Here is a 27,891-nt window from a genome sequence, read left to right as displayed (position 1 = left end):
TCGGCCGCCATGTTGTTTCAACGCGTGTATAGAACTGTCTTCTATAATATCCGTTGTAATCTAGTGTTTTGACTTGTAAGTTTATGTCATTGTTGAATTACCTAATACAAGGAAGCGATTGTGGTATTGTGCTGCTGCTAGCCACTTTCTATTGAAGTTGTACTAAATGTAGTGCATTTAATTTTGTTTAGGGATGTGCAACGTGCTGTGATTATTTTGTGTGTTTTCCCAATTTGTAAACAATAACAAGTCACTTAGCCTGAGTTGCTCCACCTTACTTTAACCGTAACCATAACCGGTGTTTTCTGTATGGAGTCAAGACAGACTTTTGTTATTGTTAAAGTAAAATGGTGCAAGAATGTAATTTGGTTAATTTCGTCTCTCTGTAAATACAAGAGAAGCATGTATGTAACAACAATAAGTTTTTAAATAAAATCAATTTGACAGTATTATAATAAACATACAATTAAAAACAATAACAATCCAAACACTGAAGTCGAAAAATACAAAAAAAAATATATAAATAACTTATTTACTACTTTATAACACTTGATGAAATAAAAAGCAATCAAAATGCAATTGATAAAGGAAATATAAAAAAAGCTTTCCGCCCGCGGCTTCGCCCGCGTGGAATTTTGTCTGTCACAGAAAAACTTTATCGCGCGCGTCCCTGTTTCAAAAACCGGGATAAAAACTATCCTATGTTCTTTCCCGGGACTCAAACTATCTCTATGCCAAATTTCATCAAAATCGGTTGCGAGGTTTAAGCGGGAAAGCGTAACAGACAGACAGACAGACAGACAGACAGACAGACAGACAGACAGACAGACAGACAGAGTTACTTTCGCATTTATAATATTAGTTGGGATTAGTTGGGATAAATTGAAATGTTACATACATTATAGGAAGTAGTGCATAATTTATAAGAAAGTAAACTCAATTTACAAATTTTGTACGCATTTACTGTTTTTTATTGACTCTACAATTCAAGATCTTTATTACAATTACAATACGGTTGAGTGTTCTTTAGATGTCACACTTTTATTGGATCACGACACTTCCGCTGTAGTAGAAATATATTAAGTAGACTTATTTTGAAATTAAATATACAAAATGGACGGGATTTGCCATTATTTTTATTATTTAAAGGTTTATTTGTAAACTAAAGGCCGCCCGCGACTTTGTACGCGTGGATCCCGTTTTACTCCCTTGGGGTGGAGTTTCGTAAAATCCTTTCTTAACGGATCCCTACGTCATAACATCTTCCTGCATGCCTAATTTCAACCTGATCCGTCCAGTGATTTGGGCTGTGCGTTGATAGATCACTATGTCAGTCAGTCAGACCTTTGAGTTATACATATTTAGATTATACTAGTCAACATCGATTTTCACGCATTAAAGACATAGATCAACTATTCTTAAATGGACACATTTTTGTCCTAAAATATTACGATGTCCATATTTCATCTTTCTTGGTCAATATCTGGTTCTTCTTTCTTCTTCGTCTTCTGGGCTTAGGTTTCCTTATAATTTTTTTCACTATAAATCTGTAACCAACAAATAAATATTTTATAGATAGATTTTTAGCAAACTTGTACACACATTCAGTACATACAGTGTGAGTCTTGATAAAGTGCACATATGAAAATAGGTGAAATTAGACCTCAAGACCCTCTCAGATATTTTTTGTAATTTTTTCCTTCGATAAAAGTGGGTCTTTTTTCACCCATTTCCATTATATGCACTTTAACAAGACTCACACTGTATAGAGTTATTCAATGAGTCATATTATGGGAAGCGATGTTACTCTGTCAACCTCTATTACCTCAATACAAGAAAGTATAGCAAAAAACGGCAAAATACCTTCACCGTACATTGAACACGATGGCATACATGTGATAGTAGTAAAATATGGCCTCTATTTGCTATTTTCTGAGCTGTTTCCTTGAGGTCATAAAATAAGGTTCGAGGAAGCATAAGTAATATAATAGGTGACATAAAAATAAGGATATAGTGAGGGATGGAGTTACTGTTGTTTTAGCTTGTTGAATGTCTGAGAAGTAATATTATTCGGGCTTTTGGAGATATAGTATGTTATTTCATTCTGAAAAAAGAGTTTAACCTCAATATTTGCAAAATATACGATAGAAGAAGCTTGAATAAGAGAAGCGTACTCTTATGGACTTTACCCTTGATTGATTTTATATGCCTCTTTGGTCCAATGGAAAGAAATTGACATTCCTAACTGCTCTAAGTTCGATTCCAGGTGGCAAAGTGAAAAAAAAGATTTGCTTACTAATTCCCTTCCTCTTCTAGGATCAAAAGAAAGAAGAAATTATAACCCTAATGTCAACTTGCTAAAGCAAGCAAGCAAGCTTCTGTTGTGTCAATCAAACTAAAATAGCTTCTGAAGTATAAGATTGGTTCTTCAAGAGACTAAAGCTCTAGTAGAGCTGTAAAATTAAAAGGAGAAAATTATTCTATTCTTAAAAGGACCTGCGGTTAAGCCGGTCCGATTAATCCATGTCACACGTCATTAGTGTCACGCCAAGTCTGACCCAAAGACGTCACAGCCAAAAAGCTAATTCCTCACCATCTAAGGCTAAGAACTCACGGCGCGATTTTTAATCAGCGCGTGCTAAGTCACTGGTACAAAATGGTCGCCCGCCAATCGGGCGGTTTTCGCGCGGGCAACCATTTTGTCCGACTTGAAAACCGCCGAGCGGGACCCGATAACGGGCGAAAACCGCGTCGTGATTTTGTGCATTAGTTTTTACATAAGTAGATAAGTACATATCTGCATTCTACAGAAGCTGCGGGCCCGCAACCGCCGCGGGCGCGGGTGAAAATCGCGCCATGAGTTCTTAGCCTAAGACTCGCGCGACATGTATAAGGAATTTTCGGGAATCGCTCGAGCGACAGAATGGATGAGGACATTTGTCCTCTGCCCCGAAAAGAATCGCTTGGAATCCGGGCGCTGAAACTGTCTTTTCCATTTTCATATGAATGACAGATACTTTTATATTAAATGTTGGTTCGTAGATCATTACCCGACTTATATGCGGCTTAACACACAACAAAAACAGTTTTTAAAATATGACCTAATAATACTACCTACACAAAATGCTCAAATAATTAATTTTCTGGGACGTCATTGAATTTGTAATCGACAGCACATCAATCTATACATTTTTTGTTGCAAAGTAGCACATAATACAACTACTTGAGAAGCCACAGTATTCAGCCCAATGTGTCATAATTCGTACATACATTGAGGAGTGACAAAATAAATAACATGCGTACGACTTTTTGGAGGGTTCTTTTCAGATATGTACATACTAATTTTATTCCAGAGATACATAATAATTTTAACCGCCTCTGTTGTCTAGTGGTAAGACCACCTGCTTCAGACGCAGAGGTCCCGGGTTCGATTCCCAGTGGGGCAGATTTTTCTGTTCGGTTTGGTTGGTAGTAGGGCTTGTTCTAAGTCCGCCTGGCTAGCTACCACCATCTTACCTAAGACTGTCGCCATAACAACAATGTTAACAGCATTGTTGTGTTCCGGCAGTTAGAGGTAAGATAGCCAGTTCCTCGGTGGTTGAGTGAGGATTCCGGGTGAAGCTCGCTTCCACCTTCGGCCTGATCATCACTTACCATCAGGTGAGATACAGGCCAAGAGCTTACTCGTTGTGGATAATAAGTAGTAGTGTGATGGAACTAAGATTATTATAAGAAAGAGAGAGAGAGATGAGGGAACGACCGTGTATTTTTGTAGAGCGACAGATATAAACAAAAGTGTTTAAAATTCACATTCAAGTATTGCTATAAGAATATACAAATTCAGATTTTTACAAAATTAACTGTTAAATTTAATCCAGCTTGTTTCCATAAATGTAATTGATAACACAATCAATGACATGAACAGTTTCTTTGAATAAGAAAGAGACGTTCCACAAAATTCCGGGAAAGACAAAAAATATGTAACAGTGTAACTCAGTTATCGTATAAATTCGTTACCTTTGAGAATTTTTCTTTGACATGCCTAGTGATGTCCAGAGAGCTGCAGGTTTAAACACCACCACTATTAAAAGAAAATGTTTTGCGAAAAGCCTGGATAAAAGTACATTAAAATTCAAAATAATTAGGTAATCTCAAGTTTACAGTAAGAAAATACAGGTACTGGTAAGGGTGTGACTGGATGGGATTTTTTCCTAATCCTTGGGGAAGGCCTTTGCCAGCAATGGATGTTTTTGTCCTGTGCATAAGTCTAAATTTACAGACGTCAAAAAACCATATCAAGGAAAAAAGAATAAATTTTATAATAATACTTACATTAACTTAAAATGACTTAAAATCTAAAATTTAAAAATTACTAATTATAAAAACTATTTACAAAATAAAAAATACTTCACCCCCAGCGCCGCAGTCAGGAATGGTGCCCAAAAGGCTGGCAGCATTGCCACGTTGAATGGCCAGGCTAATTCTCTGACCAAATTAACTGCCAGCCTTTTGATCACCGGTCACCTCGGTGAGCCTCTTTGCCAGTTCCTTATAAAAGGAACAAGCGCTTGGACCCCATGGTCCCATAGTCTCAACCCCAAACGGCACAAATATATAACTCTCATTGAGAGCTGCATATTTGCGCCGCTTGGAGCACTCAGCAGAGGCCGCCGCCGCGCCTGCGGCAAGGGAGGTACCTCCTGTATGAGACGGAGCAAGCGTATCCGCGCATGTTGCGTCCCAAACAAGAGGACGTCCCTGCTTCCAGGGAATGAGCGTCATGCCGTCAGGTCTCTTGCCGTCGTCACGGAATATGCCGTTAGGCTCTAAAACTGCTGGCACATTGACGGCGACAAGAGCTCTGCGGATGACGTCATATAAAAGGAAAAATATAAAAGGTTTTTTCATCTAAATAAACGAGAACTTGTGGTGTTATTGTGCGATACGGATAACATAATTATAGCAATGTTTGAATTTAATTCACGGTTTTGATGAGGCTACAGTGTAGTGGTGATGTTCGAAGCGATCGTAAACATATGGAAATTGAAATCAACATCGTATAGACCCAGTTGTAAGATATTTTTAAGCTTATTAAAATAAAAAATAAATTATCATATTTTAAGAAAGTTGATGTAATATTCTTTTTGATCACCTTTTATTATAGTTTTTTGTAAAAAAATATCTATTTTTGTTAAAGTTACCATATTTAGTTTTGAACCTTCTTCTCGCTTGACATACAAAACCTTATCAAAATATTGTCAATGCAAACAAAGGCCCATCTCTACGTTGCGTCCCCGAGGTGCCCAAACAGGCTGTATTTATCTTTTCTCGTGACCTATATATGACTATTATACAGGGTATAATTGATTATTGATAGGTTGATAACAACTCAAATCATGTCTTAAAGATTAGTCTTTGCGAATAAAATTGTGATAACATTTATTTTTATTTTTCATCTTTTATTTTTTGTGGCATAGGAGTGGAAAAAATGATTAAAAACGACTTCAATTTCCTGGATATAAAGACTAATGATATTGAATCCGGGACAGCAGGTACCATAATGGAAAAACGACACCGTAAAAGATTGTACAAATAACAAAAACGCGTACAATCTTTTAGCCGTGTAGCTCGCATATAAATTAAATCGTTGTAACTAAGTTCCTTGCGCTGCTTCTTCTCACCACTAGCCTACTATATTTTCCTGAAGCAGGTTGGGTTAAAATTATACGAAGACGTGTATAAAAGACTTATTGCAAAAAAATTACCTAATGATCTGAGTTCACTATTAAAGTTCATGATGATCTTTGTCTAACACCCTGTATTCATAATAGAGTAGATCCTCCTGAGAATCCCAAGTATGTTGGTCTGAATGGATATAATTTTATACATTGTCTGTCGAATTTATATCCGAAAAGGTGTTTACGTAGGACGGATAACTGGATTTATTATATCAATTGTACTCGTAGCTCCGCTCGTCTGGTTTCGGTTTGTTAAGTAAAGACTTCATCATACAAAACGCTTGGAATATTTCTTATTATACAAAGCTGTTCTTTATCTTACAAATATTATGAATTTCCCACCCGATTCTGTTAGACTGAAAGAATAAAAAATTAAAGGGTGTTAAAAAAACTCATAATAATGTCGCGATGAGACCCGATATTTCGTAGATTTTAAAACTCTTTTTAACACAACGGGAAAACCTTGGCCTGCATCTGACCTGATGGAAAGTGAATCCCGTAATCCTCAACCACAGAAAGAAAGACAGAAAGAAAGAAAGAAAAAATAAATGACTATCTTACCTCTAGATCCTGGCTACACAGGAGTTGCAGTGGTGGGAACGAGAGGTGGGAATAGTCCCGTATCTTACCTCTAACTACAGAAATACAACGAAATTATTATGGCCACAGAGTTGGGAATTAGCCAGGCGGCCTAAGAACAAGCTTTATCATTAACCAAACGGGACATTCCCACCACTCGTTCCCACCGCTGCAACGCCTGTGTAGCCAGGATCTATAGCTTGACCGCCATTAAAAATCCAACCAGTGAAGATCAAGTTTGTCCCGGGGGAAAGCTAAACTGTCATTGGACCCGCAAAGAAATTAATCAGAAGAACAAAGGAATTCTAAGACTGAGTTGCACCATCTAACGTTAATAAACGTCAAAAATCTGTCAAACTCCACACAAAAAGCGCCGATCGTTAAATTTACGGTCGAAGGTGGTGCAACTCAGCCTAAGTTAAGGTTAACCAAAGCGAGAAGAAGAAAAAATATCCCCCATGTTTGAATTAGGTAGTTTATTTACAGCTTAAACAACATTATTTTCATCATTATCATCATCATCATCATCATTTCAGCCATAGGACGTCCCCTGCTGAACATAGGCCTCCCCCAATGCTTTCCATGTTGATCGATTGGTAGCGGCCTGCGTCCAGCGCTTCCCTGCTACCTTTACGATGTCGTCGGTCCACCTTGTAGGTGGACGTCCCACGCAACATTATTTTAATACCTAATAATTTCTTTACAGGTGAACAATGCTGCATCAAGCTCGATGGCTGATGCTGCTCATAGCAGCCGCACTAGCACTGCAGTCGAGTGGCGAGGGCGGCATTCGGCTGCCCGACCAGCCGCCCAAGGAAGAGACTGAGGGACGCTCGCTCAACTTCGGGAACGACGACCGCAGTCGATCGGTGAGTCATCATCATCATCATCATCATTATCATCAGGTCATCAATTAGTCTCCACTGCGGGAACACGACCCTCTCTATCATCATCATCATCATTTCAGCCACAGGACGTCCACTGCTGAACATAGGCCTCCCCCAATGACTTCCACATCGCACGGTTGGTAGCGGCCTGCATCCAGTGCCTTCTTGCTACCTTTATCAGGTCGTCGGTCCACCTTGTGAGTGGACGTCCCACGCTGCGTTTTCCGGTACATGGCCTCCACTCCAGAACCTTGGTGCCCCATCGGCCGTCAGTTCTGCGTACTATGTGCGCTGCCCATTGCCACAGTCCCAGTTCTTGAGTGGCGACTACGGGCTGGAAGACGTAGTGTGGGCAGTTCTCTCACTTGGTAGTAACAATCTTTTAACTTCTTCTCGGAGGGTTTATCTCATAAAACTCTATTTTAGTATTAAATTGTGTAACATTTTCTATCCGGCTCCATTAGTAATTCCATTTTGATAAATTTTAATATAGAATGATAATATTCCTTTTCTCTAGCGATGTTAAGAGTCTTCAGACAAAATTGAATCTAAAATGATTAAAATACCATTACTAGAATAGGTAGTACTATTTAACGAATTCAAATTTGAATAAAGGTGCCCAAATTAGGTTGTTTTACTTGACAAAGCTTCATTTCAAAGTCAATGTTACGACCATTTCATCAAAGGTCTATGTGAACTTTCGAAGGGTCACAGTCTAGCTAGCTATTAAGACGTCTGTTAGGTTGGACTTCTGTTAGTTTCCTTTGACTATATAGTTTGGTTAACGATTGCGCTGGCTCAATTGAGGTGAGCAAAATAAATTGTATTTCACAACTTGCTATCCTACTATTTTACTATTAAATCAATTTATAGTTATAGCAATTTAACTATATTATTATTATTTAAACTATTAAAGAAAGTCACGAGTTCACGACCAAAAGTCAATCATTTATTTACATTATCCTTAAAGGATACAACTATTTGTTTTTCCCAGTTTATGTTAATGCGAGATATGAAAATTCTCATTATAACTCGCTATTTAAAAAACGATAGCTCTTTTGATAAAAAAGAAACTAACTATCTCAACGTTGAACGTGCATCCGATATTTTATTCACAATGTTTACATGGTTTCAAAGCCGTAATAAGCTTTTGCATCTTCTTTTTTAATTTCAGATGAAGAGAGTTAATTAATAAGATTGAGGATATTCTTTTCTGCTGTAATATGCGGCTAATGAAATGGTTTTAACTACTTTGGTAAATCATGGCATTATTTATGTGTAGATAAATTCCCATTTTGTACAGATAAACGGACTAGAAAGACGGTATCTAGTCCCAAACTAAGCAAAGATTTTGCTTTAAGTACCAGATTTTAAAATTAAATATAGCTAAAATTAGAAAAAATATTATGTTTATGCAATTACGTGGGTCACAAACCCAAGGCAGTATTATATTCTATATTTCTATTATATTTTATATATTGTTCTTATTTGCATAGTTTGGGACTAAGGCTGGTTTTAATGTCACGCGGACCGTCCGGTGCGGACCCGCTCCGCACGGCCAACCTGTATGAACTTCTAGGGAGCGTTTTAGAGTAATGCGGTCCGGAGGAACCGCTCGCTCCCTAGATTTCAATACAGATCGGCTGTGCAGAGCGATCCGCACTGACAGTCGGCGTGACACTAAACCAGCCTAAAAGCGCAGTGTAAATTGTTCAAGGATATTTATTTATTTACTGAAATCGGCAATACAAACAACCTTTCAAAACCCTTTAGCAGCAATTAACAAGCAAAATTGAGTTGAGATAGGTCTCTTTAACAAATATTTTTGCTGTAGAACTACGAGTACGTATTAATTAATTGAACGTCTTAATTGGAAGTACCATTCAAGCAAAACAAACCTAGTTGTAGACAGTAAACAATTTATTGTTCTGTAACCAAAGAAACAGACCTTTCTAGGTGGTACAGACTGTTCATTCATCAATTACTTAATTGAACAATGTTTTCGTTAGTTGAAACGTTTACAAAAGCTGAAACCTCAGTTTCAGTTCTAGTAGACACTGAGAATAAAACGCGATAAAAGCTTGAATATTTTTCACGACGCTTTGTTTTGGTTTTGATGAAAATTGAAAACCTAGTTGTGTCAATATATTAGCATAATAGAGTTGTGTCAATATGTTAGCATAATAGATATATGAACTTGTACAGCTGTAAGCAAATTCTCAATTAGGTACAGTCGACAGCACATCAAGCTATACATTTTTGTTGCAAAATAGCCTGTGTTGTACGAGATAAAATGCCACTGTGTTTAGGTTGATTTGCTGTCGTCCGTACACAAATAGTTACGATATAATTATTATTTTGTGTTATGTTACGTTGTATTAATAAAGTGATTAATAATGTAGTACGTAATTTTTAAATCTTACTAATATTACAAATGTGAAAGTTTTGTTAGGAAGTTTGATCCTATCACGCTTAAACTTCTGATGATTTAGTTCAGGTTTGTTATACTAAAGCTAGTTTGAGCCCCAGGGAAAGACATAAGATACTTTATTCAGAATTTTAGAATGAGGACACGCATGCGATAGACTTTCTCTCACAGACCGAAATTCTAGCAAGTGAAACCGCAGGCAAAAGCTTGTAAACAAATAAATTGAGAGCGACAATGGAAATTTTGGACAGAAAATTGCGGCGACGTGTTGCCAACCATATACATTTTTGAGAAATAGCCATCACTTTTCATCAGGTGGATGAAAGGCTCACGTACCAGCCTACTTTATCTTTGGAAAAGGTTTCCAAGTACCTATACCTTTAGGTCCCTAGGCAAATTGCCCGCGGTCTTGAGTCCTAATGACGAATAATTTAGACATGACACGAAAGATTGTAATCTAGTAAGTTAAGGTATTGGTTGCCTGTCACTCTGTTCATCTCATTGTTTGGATTTTGTTGGCAATCAAACAGTGGCAGTAGTAGATCCAGCAGTACCTATGCAGGAGTTACAGAGAAGGGAATATTGAGCAATAGTCACATATCGGTGCTAATTGGTCCCCCAAAAGGGTATTTGGTATTGACACTCTAGTGCTACCATAATAATTGTCCAAGGCAATTACTTTAACTGCTAGAATAACCTGCTTCTTTCTATTCCAGCCCCAAGCCCAAGGTCGTGGACTTCTGGACTGGATCGGGCTAGGCGAAGACCAAGACCCATACATCCAGCAGGCCACGCAGCAGTGCATCAACGGAGACCTGGCCGACTGCTTCAAGGCTCAAGCCTTGAGGTCATTCGACGACTTCTTTGATAAGCAGGCTTACCAGTAAGTACAGTGCAAGCTCTTTTAGTTACTACTTCTATAGGATTTATAATATCAAAAGTTACACGCGAGACGAAACAGTTTGTAGACATGACTCAGAAGAAAGATGGGTCTGTAATTCTTCAATAAGATCTTATCTTGAAGAAGAGCACCACCACGCTTCTGTTCCATGCCTATGGCGTTGTTCCCTGGAGTAAGACGGAGTTAAAGAGTCTCTGAAGGACTTTCCGATCCCTGGAGAAAAAAAGAGTTTTGTTTTGAATAAATAATTCTTGGCCTGAGGAACAAAATGGGTTGATTCTGGGCAAGACTTGGCCCAACTTCCATGCATGGATCGGCACTATCCTTTTTAATTCTGATTAATTTCCTTCTCTCGTTTCCCAGGTTATCAGACAACGCGTTGCTCGTCAAAGTGGAGTCGCAAGCGAGAGCACTAGTCCACGAACCTCCGACGCTTAGCTCCCAGCCCAGAAGCGAGGATTCCGACTGGGATGCCCTGGTCAAGTTCGGGATGAGGAAGATCGAACGGTAAGTCATTATCAGGGTGTCCCTGTAAGCGTTCATTCCCATGGCAATCCGGTAATGCAGGTTCCTGCAAAAAAATATATTCTGCAGCCAAAATGCAACATAATATTAACTAGCCTTCCGCCCGCGTGGAATTTTGTCTGTCCCTGTTTCAAAAACCGGGATAAAAACTATCCTATGTCCTTTCCCGGCACTCAAACTATCTCTACGCCAAATTTCATCAAAAACGGTTCAGAGGTTTAGGCGTAAAAGCAAGACAGACAGACAAGAGTTACTTTCGCATTTATAATATTAGTATAGATAATCTAGAATCTAGAGTCCAGGGTGAGGGAAGACTGAAATTGCTCCATCGACAGTGGTTTCTGTTTCTTCGGATCTAAGCTTAATAAAATGCTAGCATGAGTAACAGCGATAGGTAGGCTGATACGGTACTGTAACTGTCTTGTGTATCAGTTTTGAATAAAATCCAGAACCAAAAGAGTCCAATCAAAATCACTAACAACCACTTGATAACGGGGATCTACATATTTACTAGAATCTAAATGAAAGTCCGTTCAATTAAAACCCTTAAACAATATTTGGGAGAGATTGTAATCGATCGCCAACCCCTTTTAATTTAGTTACATGAAAAAAAAAACGGGTTTATTAACCGAGAAAACCTTTCAAGGACTCAATATTATGCCCCCAGATATTAACTGAAAGCGAGAGAATACCAAATAACCCCACTTATTATGTATTCCTCCTATTACAATGGTGTAATGAACAATTCGTCTTGACAACGAGAGCTTTCAACAAAATGTTTGCCATCCCTAATAAGACCGCCAATTTCCCATATTTAACCCTCAATTCTGTTTTAATTGTTCGTCTACTAACCCTGTTGACCTTCGCTGATTGAATTACGAAATAATTAATTAGGGAATTGTATTTGCACAGTCAAAAAGATGCAGTAATGTAAGAAAAGAAGCAAGTATCAGCATTAGCAAAACGATACCAAGAATTACATTCGAATCCCAATTTGAACAATTTTGCAGGCGAATAAATTGCAACTCTGAAACTTCAAATACATTTTAGTAATAATGCCTGCAATGCCTGACTGACGATTGTAAATTGCACTAATATTTATATTTTTTTTTATCCACAACAAGGAGGCTCTTGGCCTGCTTTTAAGATAAAAGTGATAGGCGGCCGAAAGTGGAAGCTAACTTTCTTCACCCTGAATCCTCAAAAACACAGAGGAACTGACTATCTTACCTCTAACTGCCAGAAGACAGCAACGTTGTTAATATTAGAGAAAATGAGACAGTAGTATCTACTTCATTTTCGTTTTATCTTTACTGTGGCTTCCTCTAAAAGCTCGCGATATTTTCTCAATGGAAGTTAAGAGTTATTAATTAGGTCTTGGTTGTTTACCACAATTTGGCAGATTTAGCAAAAAGTTACGGTTGAAGTAACAGAATTGGAATTACTCGGTCGGAATATAATATAATTTGTAATAACTGTCTTCTCATATTTATCTGGTAAATTAATTCCCAAAGTTCTCTTTTAAAACAGTTTTTGGTAGAAGAAAAATTTTAGGGCCATATTATTTCCAACCAAGGTTGTAACTACCTACGTAAGTTGTTGTTGAAAAACAAACTTTTTTAAAAACAAGCTATAACTGAAATGCAGTTTTACTAAAACGAAAAAAATAATTGGAAGCAATGTTCAAAATAATTTCGAAAGCTTGTATCGCGCATGGAATTTATTGTTTTTTTCTGTTTGCGCTACCTTGCATTGTCATCGTACTTACATAAGTATACGAAATTTCAGCTCAATCGGTTGAGGAGAAGTGGTCTTAAATTCAGTTGCAAGATTTGTCCCACACATACTAACAAGTGAAGTCAATATAAAGCTTATAAATAATAATAAAAAGAAAAGGCGAAAGGAAAGTCAGCCCTTATTTGAATATGTTAATTTGCTTTATTTATGTTTTGTAGGCACCTATAAATTCTTTAATTGTGGGTACATATTATAAACTTAAATAAAAAAACCCATACAAATTGTAAAATACAGGCTTTAAATGAAGCTAACTGTGAAGTGTGTGTATTCCATTTCAAATTGCTGGTGTGTGGTAAAATAACACATGAGCTAGAAATTAGTTGGCAAAGTTAATAATATAGATTTCTCTACGTATTGAATGCAAGGTAAAGTTAGTGAAATATGCTACAACTTTGCTTATTTGTAGCAAAATGAAGGTATTGTTAAGTACTTTGTGCAAATGACTTTACGTTTACAAACTTACAACACTCATGTTTTATTTAAGAACTCCTTAGAAAGTCTATTCTCTAAAACTTTATTATAACTAAAGGCATAATATTTTATTTCTACCTATATTCTTTGAAAATACACACTTTAAAATAAGTACCTTATTAGTTAGGTAACCTTCAAGTATTTTGTGACTTAGGCTGGGTTATACTATCTTACTTTAACAATACAGGGTGGAAACGATAAGTGATCTCACTCGATTATTTTTAAACTATACAAGATATCAAAAAAACTAGTTACTGATCCTAAAAGTGCTTCATGAGCTCTATCAAACGGTACTAATAATAGGTTAAAGAATAAACTGGAACTATCCGAAAATTCAATGTTTCCAGCTCCATACAAAAAACACCGGTTACGGTAAAAGATAGGTTGTTCAACTCGTCGTTTTTGTTTTGTTGTAAAATAATATGGAAATATATTTTACCTATGAAATTAGATCCCCTTTTATCAAAATTAGCTTTCTCAGAAATCAATTAATAAACATTAATTATACATCCTTTTGACAGCTCATTAAAGTACTTCAACATTCGGGTGTAATCTGCACACTTCACAGAGTGAATTTATAACCATAATTAATCAAGGATCAACAGCTATCAAGCCGAGAATACAATGTGTTAGAAAATAATTAATTAGCAACAAAACAAAGCAATCTTGCCTCTCGCTAAGCCTTCGTTAAGATGAGTATAGACTAGAGCAGTGGTTCTTAACCGGTGGTCCGCGGACCACTGGTGGTCCCTGGAGGCATTCCAAGTGGTCCACGAAGACATCGTAATAAAGAAGTGACGTGACGTGATGATGAGTCGAGTCAACACAACGCAAACGGCGCACAGTGGGCGAGAAATCGACCTTCCCTTTCATAGGATTTTGAAAAAAAAGTGGTCCCTGACAAGACAGACATTTGGTAAAATGGTCCCTCGTGACTAAAAGGTTAAGAACCACTGGACTAGAGCGTTTCTACGTACCTAACGTTCGTACGAATGGTACAATACAGTGGGCCTAGTGTGAGTTTACATCGTAAAATCGTACGTAAAAATGACATTAAATGTATGACGGATTGTACAGCGCCCCTAGCGGGAAACCTTTAAAAACTAAAATTTTCATACATTTTTTAAACACTGGTATAGTTCTTGCAACCCACGAAGGCGAGTGAGCTTTTCTTTTGTGTGTAGGCACATGCACATAACGATAGTGTAATGTGTATCAAAACTTTTGAAAAACGAACAGTAGCGAGTCACCACACATGTAAAGCTCACTCGCGTTCGTGAATTGCAACAACTATAAAATGTACGACGTTTGGTTCGTAAAAGGGTGACACTGACACTGACACTAGAATATTTCATAGAACAGCTTGTAGTTATGTTAAAAGGGCACGGCAATAATCCCACGGCAATCAAGATTTGCAGGATCCAGTAATGCAGGACTAGACTGATGTATGAACAGTGAACACACATTGTGTGTTTGAAATTCGTATTACAAATTCGAACGGTTCAGGGGGTAGTGTGAGCTTACGTCAAACGCATTCGATGTCGACTGCATAAAAAAGTGACATTAAATGTATGACGGATTGTACAGCGCCCCTAGCGGAAACTTTCAAGAACTAAATTCTTCTTTTTTTTTAACGCGCTCGCTAGTGACGACGTTTGATGTAAACTCACACTAAGCCCTCTGTTTTTTGCGGAACACTGCAAACGGGATTTTCGTGTGAACGTTATTAAAACACGGGATCCTGCAAAAAACGGGTTCCCAAAATGCTCTAGTCCAGTGTTTTTCAATCTGGTGGTAAGCCTCTATAAGGGGGTCGCGAGAGGTCGAAAAACCTCAGTAAAAAAATACAGTAAAATGTTAAGATAGATTTGTCCAAAATCTAATTATGCAAATGGGTAAAGGTTGTATGGATTGAAGTATTCGATCCCTACAACATCTTTGTAACATTATAAAACGCATGAAAAAAAAAAGCGAATGGCCCGACCAGTTGTGGTCAGGGGGTCGCCAAATATTTTTTCATACTAGGGGGGTCGTGTCATAAAAAAGGTTGAAAAACACTGCTCTAGTCTATACGCTCCTTTAGCCTTCGTCTAAATCACGGGTATTACATACCTTAGAAATAATTATGATAGAGTGCCGGCCCGGAATATAAGTTCATTTTACTCTCATATTAATTTCTGAGGCAAGGCAAAAATTGAGATGCTGGAAATAATTTTGTGAGGTTCTCAGACTGTATTAAGGTCTGAGACAGTACCTATTACAGATGAAATAAAAACCAATACATTACAGTTTGTGAGAACTGATTTTGAAATTGTTTCAGCAGTAGAAACCTACATAATTCTTAATAATATTTATTAAACGAAAAAATCCACAGGGATGCTGAAAAAAACTTTGCTGTAGAATTCGTCTAATCTAATTTATTGTTTTAACGGATCTTGTCCAGTTGCAATAGGGTATTTGCCACCACCAATCAATTGGCATACTTTTTAAAACTATCAAAACGAGACTGTCATACTATCCAGTGACGTCACTATTTTGTCAACACTACTACTTTTTTTTTCAATTACAATGCAATCAAAAATCTTAATTTACAGGTAATTTAAAATTTGTTAAGTTTTTAAGACCAGAATGAAGTGCCTTTTTAAAAAAATTGTGTTTTAGAGTTTTAGGGAGTGGTGGCAAAAACCCAATTGGTTCTATTTTGGAATATAATGTATAATCTGATTTGCTGTCAACTTTCAAACCTTTACTGGGAACCATAGACCCTACCCGTGGAATGACAGATGAAAAATTGTACCAGAAATTTTCAGTAAAGTGCTGATAAGGATTCAAAAGGTACCCTCTTCAACCTTTGAGTTAAATATCATATACAAACAATAATGTTGAGTAAAAATAGATATCAGTAAACAACTCTCTTCAGATGAAATAAGGTGGAATCCATTCAAGAATTTATCGCAGTGATTTCCTTAGAAACCCTTTATTTTATATTATGATTTCATTTTTTTCCTGGAACACTGTCGCTCCACCTTTGCCAAAAATTCTTACAGACTTGCCACACTTGTGGATTACAAGCACAAAATATAACAGAAGACAAACTCCATACTAAACGCGCTCGAGCCACGCACACATAGACACCGCTCTAGCAAGACTGTCTTGGACGAATGCGAGCGCGACGTGGCGCGACAGACGTTCGCCACACGTTCGCTGTGGTTCGCTTGAGTCACGCGCCGGTCAACCGCCTGTGATATTATTTTGTTTTGCGAAATTGACGAAAATGAGTGAACAGAAAAAGTCGTATTATAATTGTTCGGTATTTGGTTGCTTAAACTCATAATTAAATACCAAATTTTCATTTTTTAAATTACCAGTTGATTCGGGGAGGTAAGTAAGTTATTTATTTGAATTTCAATTGAAATTGAAAGCCAACTCAATTATTAGGAATATCGAATTGTTTTAGAGAGGTTTTAGGAATTATTGGATAACTAGCTTTTGCCCGCGGCTTCACCCGCGTGAAATTTAGTTTGTCACAGATCGTCATAAATTATAGCCTATATGTTATTCAGGGTTATAAACAATAATACTGTAAAGTTACATCAAAATCCGTTCAGTAGTTTTTGCGTGAAAGAACAACAAACATCCAGACATCCAGACATCCAAACTTTCGCATTTATATTATTAGTTGGATAGTTGGATAATAGTGTCAACCACTCAACTAAATACTACTTCCTTCTCGTGTATTTGTTTGCAAACTATTACTATAATAACGTACTAAATATAAATAAGTATACGTGGATATCTGTTATTGTCTTTCTTGCATAGTATTAAGAGTAACATTTTTCTATCATAACGAAATAAACGCAACACATGACAAGACAACCCTAGCGCGACGGCCGAGCGTGCGAGCGAGAGAGGTATGCATGCAAAGCGAGGTACATACATGAGTTTACCTTCTGTTATATTTTGTGTTACAAGCGTTTTCAAAGCGGAGCGACGACGCGGCGGTGACGCCACGATTGCGCGGCGCGTTCGCTGCGTCTTACAATTTCTTACAATTTTGATTGTACATATTTTAAGAGTAAAAACTTCCTTCATTAAAAATTTTCTTCTGACAGTAACAGACACGTGTCAAATGTTTGTACAAATGTTTCTGGAAATGAGTAATTCTTTAGAAATACACGTGTCTCATAATATTTGTACAAAAAGTTCTTGCAAAGATTTCGCACATACTTACTGGAATTTCGTTGATTGTCACGGTTAGACGCTTTAGGCCAAGTGACATAATTGAATTTAGATTAATAGTTAGATAAATAAAAGATAGATTAGGTTAACAAGTAGTTTATTTAGAATAAAGAGTAAGAGACCTTAAGGGTGTGAGTTACGAGCAAACTATCGTATCGCACGAGATTCGTCACCGGTGGTAGTATATTCAAACCACTGTCCTCGCTAGTATTAATGGTGATGTGGGTTGGTTCTTCGCTGGTGGTGAGCCCGCAGAGTCGTCGACGCGCCAGACGGTTAGGGACCGTACGCACTGTGGTGTAGGGCCACTTAGAGTGTGCGTACGGGCCGTCCGACACGACAGGCAGCTCTGCCGGGTTGAAGACCCAGGTGGTAGTTTCGGCAGTGGTGACCATGCATGGTGTAGTAGGTAGGCGTAGAAGATGAAGGTGAAGATGAACCCTGCAAATCAAAGCGGACACTAAAGCAGTTGCTAGCTTTTGTCCGTTTGACTGCGACATCAAAATACTAGCGAAGCAGATGGAATGATTTTAGTAATAAATGGTGATGTAATGATGTGGCAGTCAAACAGAATTACAATAGGTGCAGTGAAAGTGATTGCAGTGAAGTAGGCAAAAATATTAAATTATGTAGGTAGATAATTATTTAGAATATCATCTATATAGGCAATTAATTTATAGAACAATATAGGTAGGCAATAATTTAGAATAATTAGAACAGTAGAATAAGATTAGAATAGTTCAATTTAGTAAATTAAATAGATTTTAGAAGGTGTCGTTACAGTACGACCAAGGTCATGTAAGGTCATGACGTGTCGATGTCATTTCATAAAATATTTAGTTTACTTATTTAATCATGTAGTAAGTTGTAAAATAATAATATTAAGAAGATATAGAAATAGGAAATTTGTATGAAATGACACCGAGCACATGGATAGCACATTTCAAGAACAAAATGGCGGCTAGGTACTTACATTTAGCACAAGTACAAAATCTAGGCATTAAAAATACTTTTGCAACACTCACCCGGTAGCGGGGTTCACCAATACGCGATTACATATTTAGTTTTTGAGATATTATAAACATCGCGGGTCCGGCGGTGACGGACAGCGATACGTCCGTGCTCAATAACGCTCTGGCTCGGACTAGGAGACGCGGCGGGAGCATCGCGGCCGTAGGCGCGTCGCTTGCGCATGCATAAAAAACAGTCCGCCCGCTCGACAGAGAACAAAAGAAATATTGAACAACTTGTTTCGCGCGGGTTTGCTTGTAGATTTATTATTTTATTTATTTTATTAGTGTAGAACAATATGAATTATTCAATTAAGCCATTTAGTTAGGTAGTTTACGTAGATTTAGATATATTATTATTAAGTTTATTTATTTAGGTAGGTAGATAATATTAATTAAATTAGAATTTAGATTTAAGATAAAGGTCAGCGGTAACGCTAACCGTTACATGATGAGTATGTACAATATGTTAGAACAGAACGCTCGAGCGACTTTTCTTTTTAAGAGTAATGACATATAGCAGAGATGGCGAACTAATGGCGCGCGCCACAATATTAAGGTCACGCCATTAATTACAAAATTCACTATGAAATAAAATAGTACTTATTGTGTTTTGAATAATTGCCCTCATCAGTGGCGCCACTGGAGAGTAAAGTCCTGTAACTTGTACGACACTCCTCTTTGATAGCATTAGGTGTTATTTGTCACGGGACTATTCCCTCCTCTTGTTCCCACCGCTGCAAGTGCTGCAACTCCTGTGTAGCCAGGATCTACAGCTTGACCGCCAATAAGAACCCAACCAGTGAAGGTCAAGTTCGTCCCGGGGGAAAGTTAAACTGTCATTGGTCGCAACAAAGAACATATGAGGAGTTCGAAGCTAAGGTTCGACTTCCCTCCATTGCAAAGCGAGTATGTCTATGACTACATCAAATATTTTTTATCAACTGCTCTCAGGACAATTTAATGAAGGCTACTGACAACGCCACTCTGGTGGCAGAGTTTTGGGCTGACACTGTGTAGGTTTGTTGTCGACACGACAAGAAGAAGAAATATATTTTTTAGAAAAGGTGGCACGTTGATACTTAAAGGTTCGCCAAACCTGCTCTATACGAGTAGTATGCTAACACATCATTAATATTTTTCGTAAATTACTTACATAAAACAATTGAATCGTGAATTCCTTTCTGACTTTGATCTTTTCTTTTCAGATTCCTAAGATCAACAGCTCTAGAGATGCACCTGGATGATGACGTCACTTCCAACGGGGTCATCGCCCCCAGGTTCCTGGACGAGATCGCTGATGAGGTCGACATCATCGAGGATAAGAAGGCTCCTCCTTTCCGTGAGTATAAACTTAATACAACAGAATTCCTTTATTTATGAGAATTCTAATACACATAGAACATGCCTTATCACAGTTGAACAATACCTAATATTATGTGGTTGAACTGAAACCATAGGCGGTTATCACACTGCGCCGCGCTCAGCCGCGGAGCGCGTGATTTTCATATAAAAAATCACGCGCGCGGACGCGTTGTCAGTGTGAAGTACCGCGCGTGTTTTCTATACAAACTGAGATACTTGCATACAATGATTAAATCTGTCGCCGCGCGCTCCGCGGCGGAGCGCGGGGCAGTGTGATAACCGCCTTACTCAGACATTTTAGAGAATTTTAGCTCTATACTCTTTTGTCGATTCCAATTTCAAACATTAAACAAAACTCCTTGTATTTTTTACTGTCAAAACTTTTCTGTCTGGCCATGAAGACGACTCTTTCTAATCTGTGGAGGTCTCGCATTTTTAAAACTCCATCGTACAACTACAGCCAAAAGTTCAAATACACGAATGTTAAAAAAAACATTTATTTTTATAAAAAAAGTTTCTCCCAAATTGAACGACGGACGATTGAAGTCCATAGAGCGGAATAATATTGAAAATTAAACTCATTTTTTAAAGTTTCTTTTGTGTGAAAATACTACAAAAGTGCTAACGATGCGTAGGCATATTCACAATTATACTCTTCGTCTGAAAAATTGTAAGAAAATTTTTCAATATCGAACATTTTGATATACTTCAAACGTTTACTTTGAAACTCATTGAATTCACGTTACGTTTACGTGAATGGAAATTAATTTTCCCTAAAAGAAAATCTGTTTTTATTCTTTGATATGAAATGTATTGAAAAGTAATAACATTGAATTACACTTGAGGGGATTTCATTATTTTAAGCACACTTTTGGCTTGTTCCCGTTTTTTTACAGGATTTTTTATTTGCAGGACCCCGTTTATTGTAAAACAATATTAACGTTCACATGAACATCCCGTTTGCGCTTTCCCGCAAAAAACCGATCCGTTCGAATTTGTAATTCGAATTTCAAACACACATTATGTGCGTTCACACGACAGTCCAGTTTTGCGGGATGCTGATTACCGAATAACTGAATTGCCATGGGAACGAGCCCTTACACTCTTTTTCAAATCTATTTCGAAAGTATTACTATCTTTTGTACTGTTAATTTAAAAGTGTGATACTTACACGTTTGCCCGTATTCACAAACATTAATATGAAGTCTCACAGTGCGCGTGGACGCACAGGGTGACACACGAACCAATCACAGAGCTCTATTCAACGCTGTGCGTTCGATTTGCTGCTTCACTTAAGCAAGCATCGTTTGTGAATACTGGCGTAAGTTTTGCAGATCAGTATATTTAGTTCAGGACTTCGCAATTTATGTATTTTAATAATTTTCTTGTCGGCTTACCACAGAGTCTGCTTAATAATTATAAAAGGTACAAAAGCACATCCGACCATAAACTTTCGTTGTAAAATCGCTCTTATTACGACCATTTAAGATACTAGAATTTGCTGCTGACTGTACACAGAGACGGTTTTGACAAATGGCCACCATTTGCAAGGAAAGCGATTGACTGCTTCTAATTAAAATTAATTGTTCCTCCGGCTTTGGATTAATCACTGGCATTTGATATCGTTTGTAAAGAAAAGTGTACTTATTTTGATTTTGAAGGTATTCACTTGATGACTGATTGTTATCTTTAATAAGGTAGCTGACACCTACTTTTTATGAGTAGAGTGTATAATATAAATCATAGATCGCTGGCACATATCTGTCTCGAAGGACCATGTAGCAAAGTATTTGATGTGGGCGCTGTTGAGGGCTATTATTGAGTGCAGACTTGAATATTTATTATTTTCAAAATAATTAACTTGATTAATTCACTATTAGCTTAATTAATTCACCTACTATTACCTACATTTAAAATGAAGGGGATTGTTCAAGAAGCGGATTTCCGTATGCTAGCAAAGCTTTTCTCTAGTATAAAACTGTCCAATACACACAGGTAAAACACGAAGGTTAAAGAGAAGTTGATCCTAGTTAAGTTAATTTAGAATACCCTCCAAGTACCAACTAACAACTGCCCAAACCAGATCCAATTGGGGAAGTTGGCTTTAGTTCGGTAAATGACTTTTAATAGTTTGCCAAGCGGTTTTCTGAAACACGTTCCGATTCTTGGTATAAGTAGGTACATATATTTTACTAGCTGTGCCCGCGACTTCGTACGCGTGGATCCCGTTTTACGCTCTTAGGGGTAGAGTTTCGTAAAATCCTTTCTTAGCGGATGCCCTACGTCATAACATCTACCTGGAAGGCAAATTTCAGCCCGATACCGTCCAGTGGTTTTGGGCTGTGCGTTGATAGATCACTATGTCAGTCAGTCAGTCAATCAGTCAGTCAGCCAGTCACCTTTGAGTTATATAATTTAGACTAGCTGTGCCCGCAACACGTAAAAATAGTTTGAATAATATTTTCCCGTTTTTGCAACATTTTTCTTTACTGTTCCGACCCTATTAGCTGAAGGGAGATGTTAGATAGCCTAAAGACTTCCTCAATAAATGGGCTATCCAACACAAAAATATTTTTTTAAATCGAACCAGTAGTTCCTGAGATTAGCGCTTTCAAACAAAAAACTTATCAGTCAAAACTCTTCAGCTATAAATTGTCGGTATTTAATTATGTATAGGTTGTTGTGTGATTTACTAATTATTTATAAGACCTTTGTTACTAACACTTTTATGGGCTATGCCTGAAATAAATACCTTTTATTTATTTATTTTATTTAAATATTAGTATAGATTCTATGTTTGTATCAAGCACCATTCTGCGAAGCTGGAGGCAGGAGAAACCTAGAAAACATTAATATGGCATTTTACGTATAATAATTAATAACAATTTACTTAGTTAAAAGCGAAAACATGAGATTGTTAATTGGACAAACAACACTGTTTAATTTCCGAGTAATACTTTGTGTATTTATTTTGTCTGGGTTAAGTACTTACAATCAAAATAGTCTACTACCCTTCCTTGAACTCTAACAATAATATTAACTGCAAAACATTTTATTATAATTATTTCCTAACATGATTTAATTTTCATTGTAATTTCAGATGAGAATAGTTCCCGCGACATATTTCTTGTATATCGGGCCTCGTCGAGAGAGAAAGAGAGATAAACTTCGAACTTTGTTTCATGTGTTTTTTTGTTAACAGGTCGTCATAAGCTAAAGAAGCTGATCATCCCGATGCTGTTGATCCTGAAGCTGTTCAAGCTGAAGCTGCTTCTCTTCCTGCCCCTCATTCTAGGCTTGGCTAGCTTCAAGAAATTCCTAGGATTCATGGCCTTGATCGTCCCAGGTAATTATAAAAAAAAATACTAGAAAAACTAATATAGTGAGAGGTCATTTTTAGTCTCTATTACAACACGATCCTAGAGGCAATTGGAGGATTTGACTTACACACTCCCCACGCTAGCCAGACGGGTTGGGGGTAGGGTTGCCAGGTCCAAAATCACAANGGAGGGGGGGGGTGCAATTAGTGTCAGCTCATGAGTGAGTACTATCATCATCGGTTGCTAACCAAGATCCTGATGCGTGCGCTTCATATGATTCTGTGGCTCGACTTTCGCCTGGCGCGGCAACCAAATAAAAAGCCTAACAAAAGCCGGACAGGCCGGACAAGACCCTAAAAGCCAAACATGTCGGGCTAAAGCCGGACGCCTGGCAACCCTAGTTGGGGGAGGCAAACCTTATAAGTGAAAGGCAATATTTTACAGTAAATTACTAGTTCAAACTATAATCTAGTCAATTTAAAAACTGGATTACGCAAATATCATACTCAAATCTCTCTCTCGCAACTAAATGCTTGTACCAAAATATTCTGATACCATAATAATTCCTGTCTGTTGATCCGGCCCGGAGGACCAATTATAGAGGGAAGGTCTTCCTTATTAAAAATAAACAGGCGCTGATTTGTTCAAACAATAATTTATTGGGCACAACAAAATTTACGAGCAGAGATTCAAGAGCGTTAAAATTGTTGCCAAGTTTAGTGGGGCTAGGATACGCGTCATGATAAATTCTTGTCGACGATTTTAGTCGTCAAATGCATGCTTATTGTGGAAATCGATTAAATTCATAGATAAAAGTTTATCGTGGCGCACATCCTAGACCTACTGGACCAAAAATTTGCTGGTTAAAATTGTGCCGTTTCGTACTATTTTTATTTGTCAGTTTTGTGTGGTATACAATAAAGAGCCTATCTATCTAACTAATCTCTGTGATAAGTTTACCTACGTATCTATCGTCTTTACAGGTGTAATTGGCTACTTCAAGTTCTGCAAGCCCAACCTCAGTTCACCCTTCTCTTCGTCCCACTACAAGGGCCCCCAATACTCCCCTGCTGGCATCGGCTTGCAAAGCCCTTACAGAGAGGGGCACTCGCCAGCGCAATATGGACACTATGACGGATACATTGTAAGTTTATTTTTGTTAAGCAAATAGAATGTAGCAAGGTAAAAGGCTGTAACCCGGTCGAGTTAACTGCGCACCTAGCAGTCATGACGTCACACGCTCTGGTATGGACGGGGCGAACGCGGGGAGGGAGAGTCGCATTCCAGCGAGGTATGCAGTTATTTCTTTCGGGTTGTATCAGACGCATTTCGGAATTCTAATTAATGGTGGAATAAAAGTAGCTGAAGGTCAATGCGGAAGATCGTGCTAGATGGCGCTCTTTAGGAAAGACCCAGCAGAAAAAAAAAGGAATTTGAATACCACATACGTGCTGAAAACTAACATAGATTTTAGCTGGGTGGTCTTATAGGTCACGTAACTCAGCCAGTGGCTGATGTGTGGAAGCGATACAGGAGGGTGTTATTGTAACGCCAAACGTCATCGAGACTTCGACATCGAGCTTTTTTTAATAGAAAAACTTATCACGTACTTACCTAGTTTCTCTTTGTTCATTGTTACCTCCCTCAATCTCAAGTAATCTTGTTGCAAGATAATAATACAATGCACTACGTTCAACTCTACGCGCTCCTTGCAATTTACGTAAATTTATGTATTAAAACCCACTGAAATGTATTTATAAAACACTTTTTACTTCCGACGCAAGTTTTAACACTGAAAAATTTACCGTGACAAAACATTCGTAAGATTACGTTAGCCAGCTATCGCCACTTACTATTCTATACGTCAAAAAAAGGTTCGTGATCACAAAGTTAGTATAAACATCATACGATACATTTACCGTACGATTACGTTACTATACAATAGGCATTTGTGCTGCCAAATTTAGTTTGTTTTACGTCCGATAGAGGCGCTCTCAGATTCTCATACAAATTATTTACGTTAACGATACTATTACCTTTACGCAAGTTATTCGTGCTTGGCGTACAGTGGGTCTAGACAAAGTGCACATTATAATCGCAAACCAGTCGAAAAGTGGTCGAAAAGCCCCTTTTTTGTATGGAGTTTTGACGGATTCGATTTTCGATTCGATCAAAAAGTGCGTTTTGTCTAGGGGGGCAGATCTCGTTCAGATTTCTATGCTCTGTCACGTCATAATATGTCAATGTCACCCCTCCCGTGCCGCTCCCATACCTCAGGCACTGAGTTAGGCGTTAGATTTATATACTAAGACAAAGGCTCTCTTTATTATTTACGACATGAGACTTGGATTAGCTCCATTTCATACTACACACGAGTATTACACTTAAACACCCATCGCCACTTTGATCTACGCCCTGTCAAAGAATATTATAACAAAGGAGCTATGATCCTAAATCATTTAGGCCTCTGTTATTATCAAAGCCTAAAGTTTAGACATAGCTTCAGACTTTGCTAATTATCAAAGAGAATGTTGAGCACTATAATAATATGCCTAAAGATACACCAGTTAAGTTCATCTCAAGAGATAGTTTTAATATTAATTAGATATACGATACTAATTAATATTTTGAACATTATAATTAGTTACATTCATATTTACGTATCAGTATAACATCAATTAAGGCAGCTATTTCACAAATTGTGGTGAATCGGATTATGGTCGATTCGAGAGTCGATGGTTCGTCATTATTGGGTTAATGTGGTGAACCCACTCTGAACACTGCTGAAGCTCAGCTGGAGGGATTAATGAGACTATTAAAGCCCGGTCCGTGAGCACGTAGAATTTTGTCCAATGACCCCTAGTTACCCATCCTTATCGCTCGCGCGTAATTGTGTTGCTATCGCGCTCGCACACTCACTGCGGGTGCCAGTCGCGACAGCAATATAATTACGCGCGAGCGATAAGGATGGGTAGCTAGGGGTCATTGGACAAAATTCTACGTGCTCACGGACCAGACTATAGTAATTTGTGCATAACAAATCTATACTAATATAATAAATGTGAAAGTAACTCTGTCTATCTGTCTTGCTTTCACGCCTAAACCACTGAACCGATTTTGATTAAAGGCATAGAGATAGTTTGAGTCCCGGGAAAGGACATAGGATGGTTTTTAACCCGGTTTTTGTAACAGGGACGGGACGCGCGCGATAAAAGTTTTCTGTGACAGACAAAATTCCAAGCGGGCGAAGCCGTTTGTTACTAAATAAGTACTCAAAATATCGTATAAAATACAAAAAAGCCATGAGATCTCTAGAAGTGGTCTAAACTGAATAAATGATTTTGATGAAAATCTACCTACTGAATTTCAATTTCAAAGTATAAAATGCGACCTGTTTATTCTATCAACTTATCTAGGTTAGTATAACTTGATTGGATTTAGACATTAATGGATAATTAAGTTTAAGGTTCGGCTGTTTGTTATATTTTAATCAATATCCATTGAATGTGTAATAGGATCATGTTCGACATTTTGGGGCGCTCTACATTCATGAATTATTAAAAACGTCTTGCCTGTTTCTTCGCATGTCGAACTAGAAAATTATAATATTTGACATAATGGAATTACGCTGGTGGCATTCTTTAAAATTGTATTACCATCATTAATCTTTTATAACTTAAATTGAATGTTTCTATTGATATTTAAACAATTTCCCACTTGAACCAATAGATGGCGTTATCTGTATTCTGAATCGCGGAGAAACAAATATTTTTCTAATTTTATCACATATTTTTTCTTTATTTAGCAGGGTGGTCACAATTATGGCTCCGGAGGTATCTCCTTCAGGGAACAAGACCACAACCCTCAGGATCTCGCCTACCAAGGTTGGGAGTACAGGAACAAGAAAGGTGGTGAGGACATCCAAGCTGGTAATGCGTAAGACTGAAGAAACCTTTTAAAAGTCGTTGTCATATTTACAATAGTTTGTAACATACAAAAGAGACTTCAAGATGACGAATGTGAGTGAGTGAATCTGTCATGGAAACAAATATCTGGATGTCAGACATTTTCCTTATATTTAGGAATAAGCTTAACGTCTGGTTCTTAAATAATTGATTATTTCTTCTGTTACTTATTTTTTATTACCTCGTAAACAAAAGCAATTTATTTTCTGATTTGTTTTGTCTTAAAAATACTGCCTTTTCTCTATCTTCTCTCTTCGTCTTCTTTATTCTAAGTAGTTTGTAAGCTACATTGTGATGTCTAAGGTTGTTCACATACATTTGAGTCAGATATAATTGAGTCAGAATCAGCGTCCGTTTTCTAAGTAGCAAGCACTTGGCGAAGCGATCGTTATCATGAAGCGAAATCGAAAGTCACATTGTATACAAGACAGACAGTATGTGATCGACCTTATTAACATCTTGATAATGCATTCGGCTGTCATATCAGCCGAATACTTTGTAAATAGGTATCCTATGTCATTGTACTAAGTTTAAGAAAGTCAGAACTTTTTTGTTTGATTTTATTTATTAATGTAATTAATAAAGCTGTCAAGTTTTTATAGATTAAATTTGTTTTTATACCCTGTTGTTTTCTTATGTCCAAATGGTCTCTCTATAGCTTAAATG

General features: G+C 37.5%; 2 protein-coding genes across 3 annotated transcripts; one reads left to right on the top strand and one right to left on the bottom strand.

Moving 5' to 3' along the window:
• Osi2 (DUF1676 domain-containing protein Osi2) lies at positions 1 to 27,202 on the top strand. 2 transcript variants are annotated; one of them, XM_028310534.1, is made up of 8 exons: positions 1 to 75; positions 7,024 to 7,186; positions 10,349 to 10,515; positions 10,897 to 11,040; positions 19,784 to 19,917; positions 23,143 to 23,286; positions 24,244 to 24,404; positions 27,069 to 27,202. In XM_028310534.1, exons 2-8 carry the CDS (start codon positions 7,031 to 7,033, stop codon positions 27,198 to 27,200), a joined length of 1,038 nt encoding a protein of 345 aa, XP_028166335.1. In that variant the 5' UTR covers positions 1 to 75; positions 7,024 to 7,030; the 3' UTR covers positions 27,201 to 27,202. The 2 variants fall into 2 exon arrangements, with proteins under 2 accessions (XP_028166335.1, XP_028166334.1); XM_028310533.1 differs by having other exon boundaries at positions 27,066 to 27,202.
• LOC114357082 (uncharacterized) lies at positions 17,609 to 18,921 on the bottom strand. Its single transcript, XM_028310536.1, has 2 exons — positions 18,649 to 18,921; positions 17,609 to 18,006 (listed from the first exon to the last, which is right to left on the bottom strand). Exons 1-2 carry the CDS (start codon positions 18,729 to 18,731, stop codon positions 17,667 to 17,669), a joined length of 423 nt encoding a protein of 140 aa, XP_028166337.1. The 5' UTR covers positions 18,732 to 18,921; the 3' UTR covers positions 17,609 to 17,666.
• Positions 27,203 to 27,891: the final 689 nt, after the last annotated feature.

Source organism: Ostrinia furnacalis, unplaced genomic scaffold, assembly GCF_004193835.3.
Source record: "Ostrinia furnacalis isolate ACB-3 unplaced genomic scaffold, ASM419383v2 OfSCF3022, whole genome shotgun sequence".
NCBI classification, from domain to species: Eukaryota; Metazoa; Arthropoda; class Insecta; order Lepidoptera; family Crambidae; genus Ostrinia; species Ostrinia furnacalis.
This window is presented reverse-complemented; position numbering and strand designations above follow the sequence as displayed.

Bases quoted from the DNA above. Each gene is read 5' to 3' on its own strand.
- Osi2 (XM_028310533.1), top strand. From the start codon at position 7,031: ATGCTGCATCAAGCTCGATGGCTGATGCTGCTCATAGCAGCCGCACTA. The intron at 19,918-23,142 runs GTGAGTATAAAC...TTTTGTTAACAG, and splicing joins TAAGAAGGCTCCTCCTTTCC to GTCGTCATAAGCTAAAGAAG. The intron at 24,405-27,065 runs GTAAGTTTATTT...TTCTTTATTTAG, and splicing joins GACACTATGACGGATACATT to CAGGGTGGTCACAATTATGG.
- LOC114357082 (XM_028310536.1), bottom strand. From the start codon at position 18,731: ATGCTCCCGCCGCGTCTCCTAGTCCGAGCCAGAGCGTTATTGAGCACG. The intron at 18,007-18,648 runs GTTTATAATATC...TTTGATTTGCAG, and splicing joins GTCACCGCCGGACCCGCGAT to GGTTCATCTTCACCTTCATC.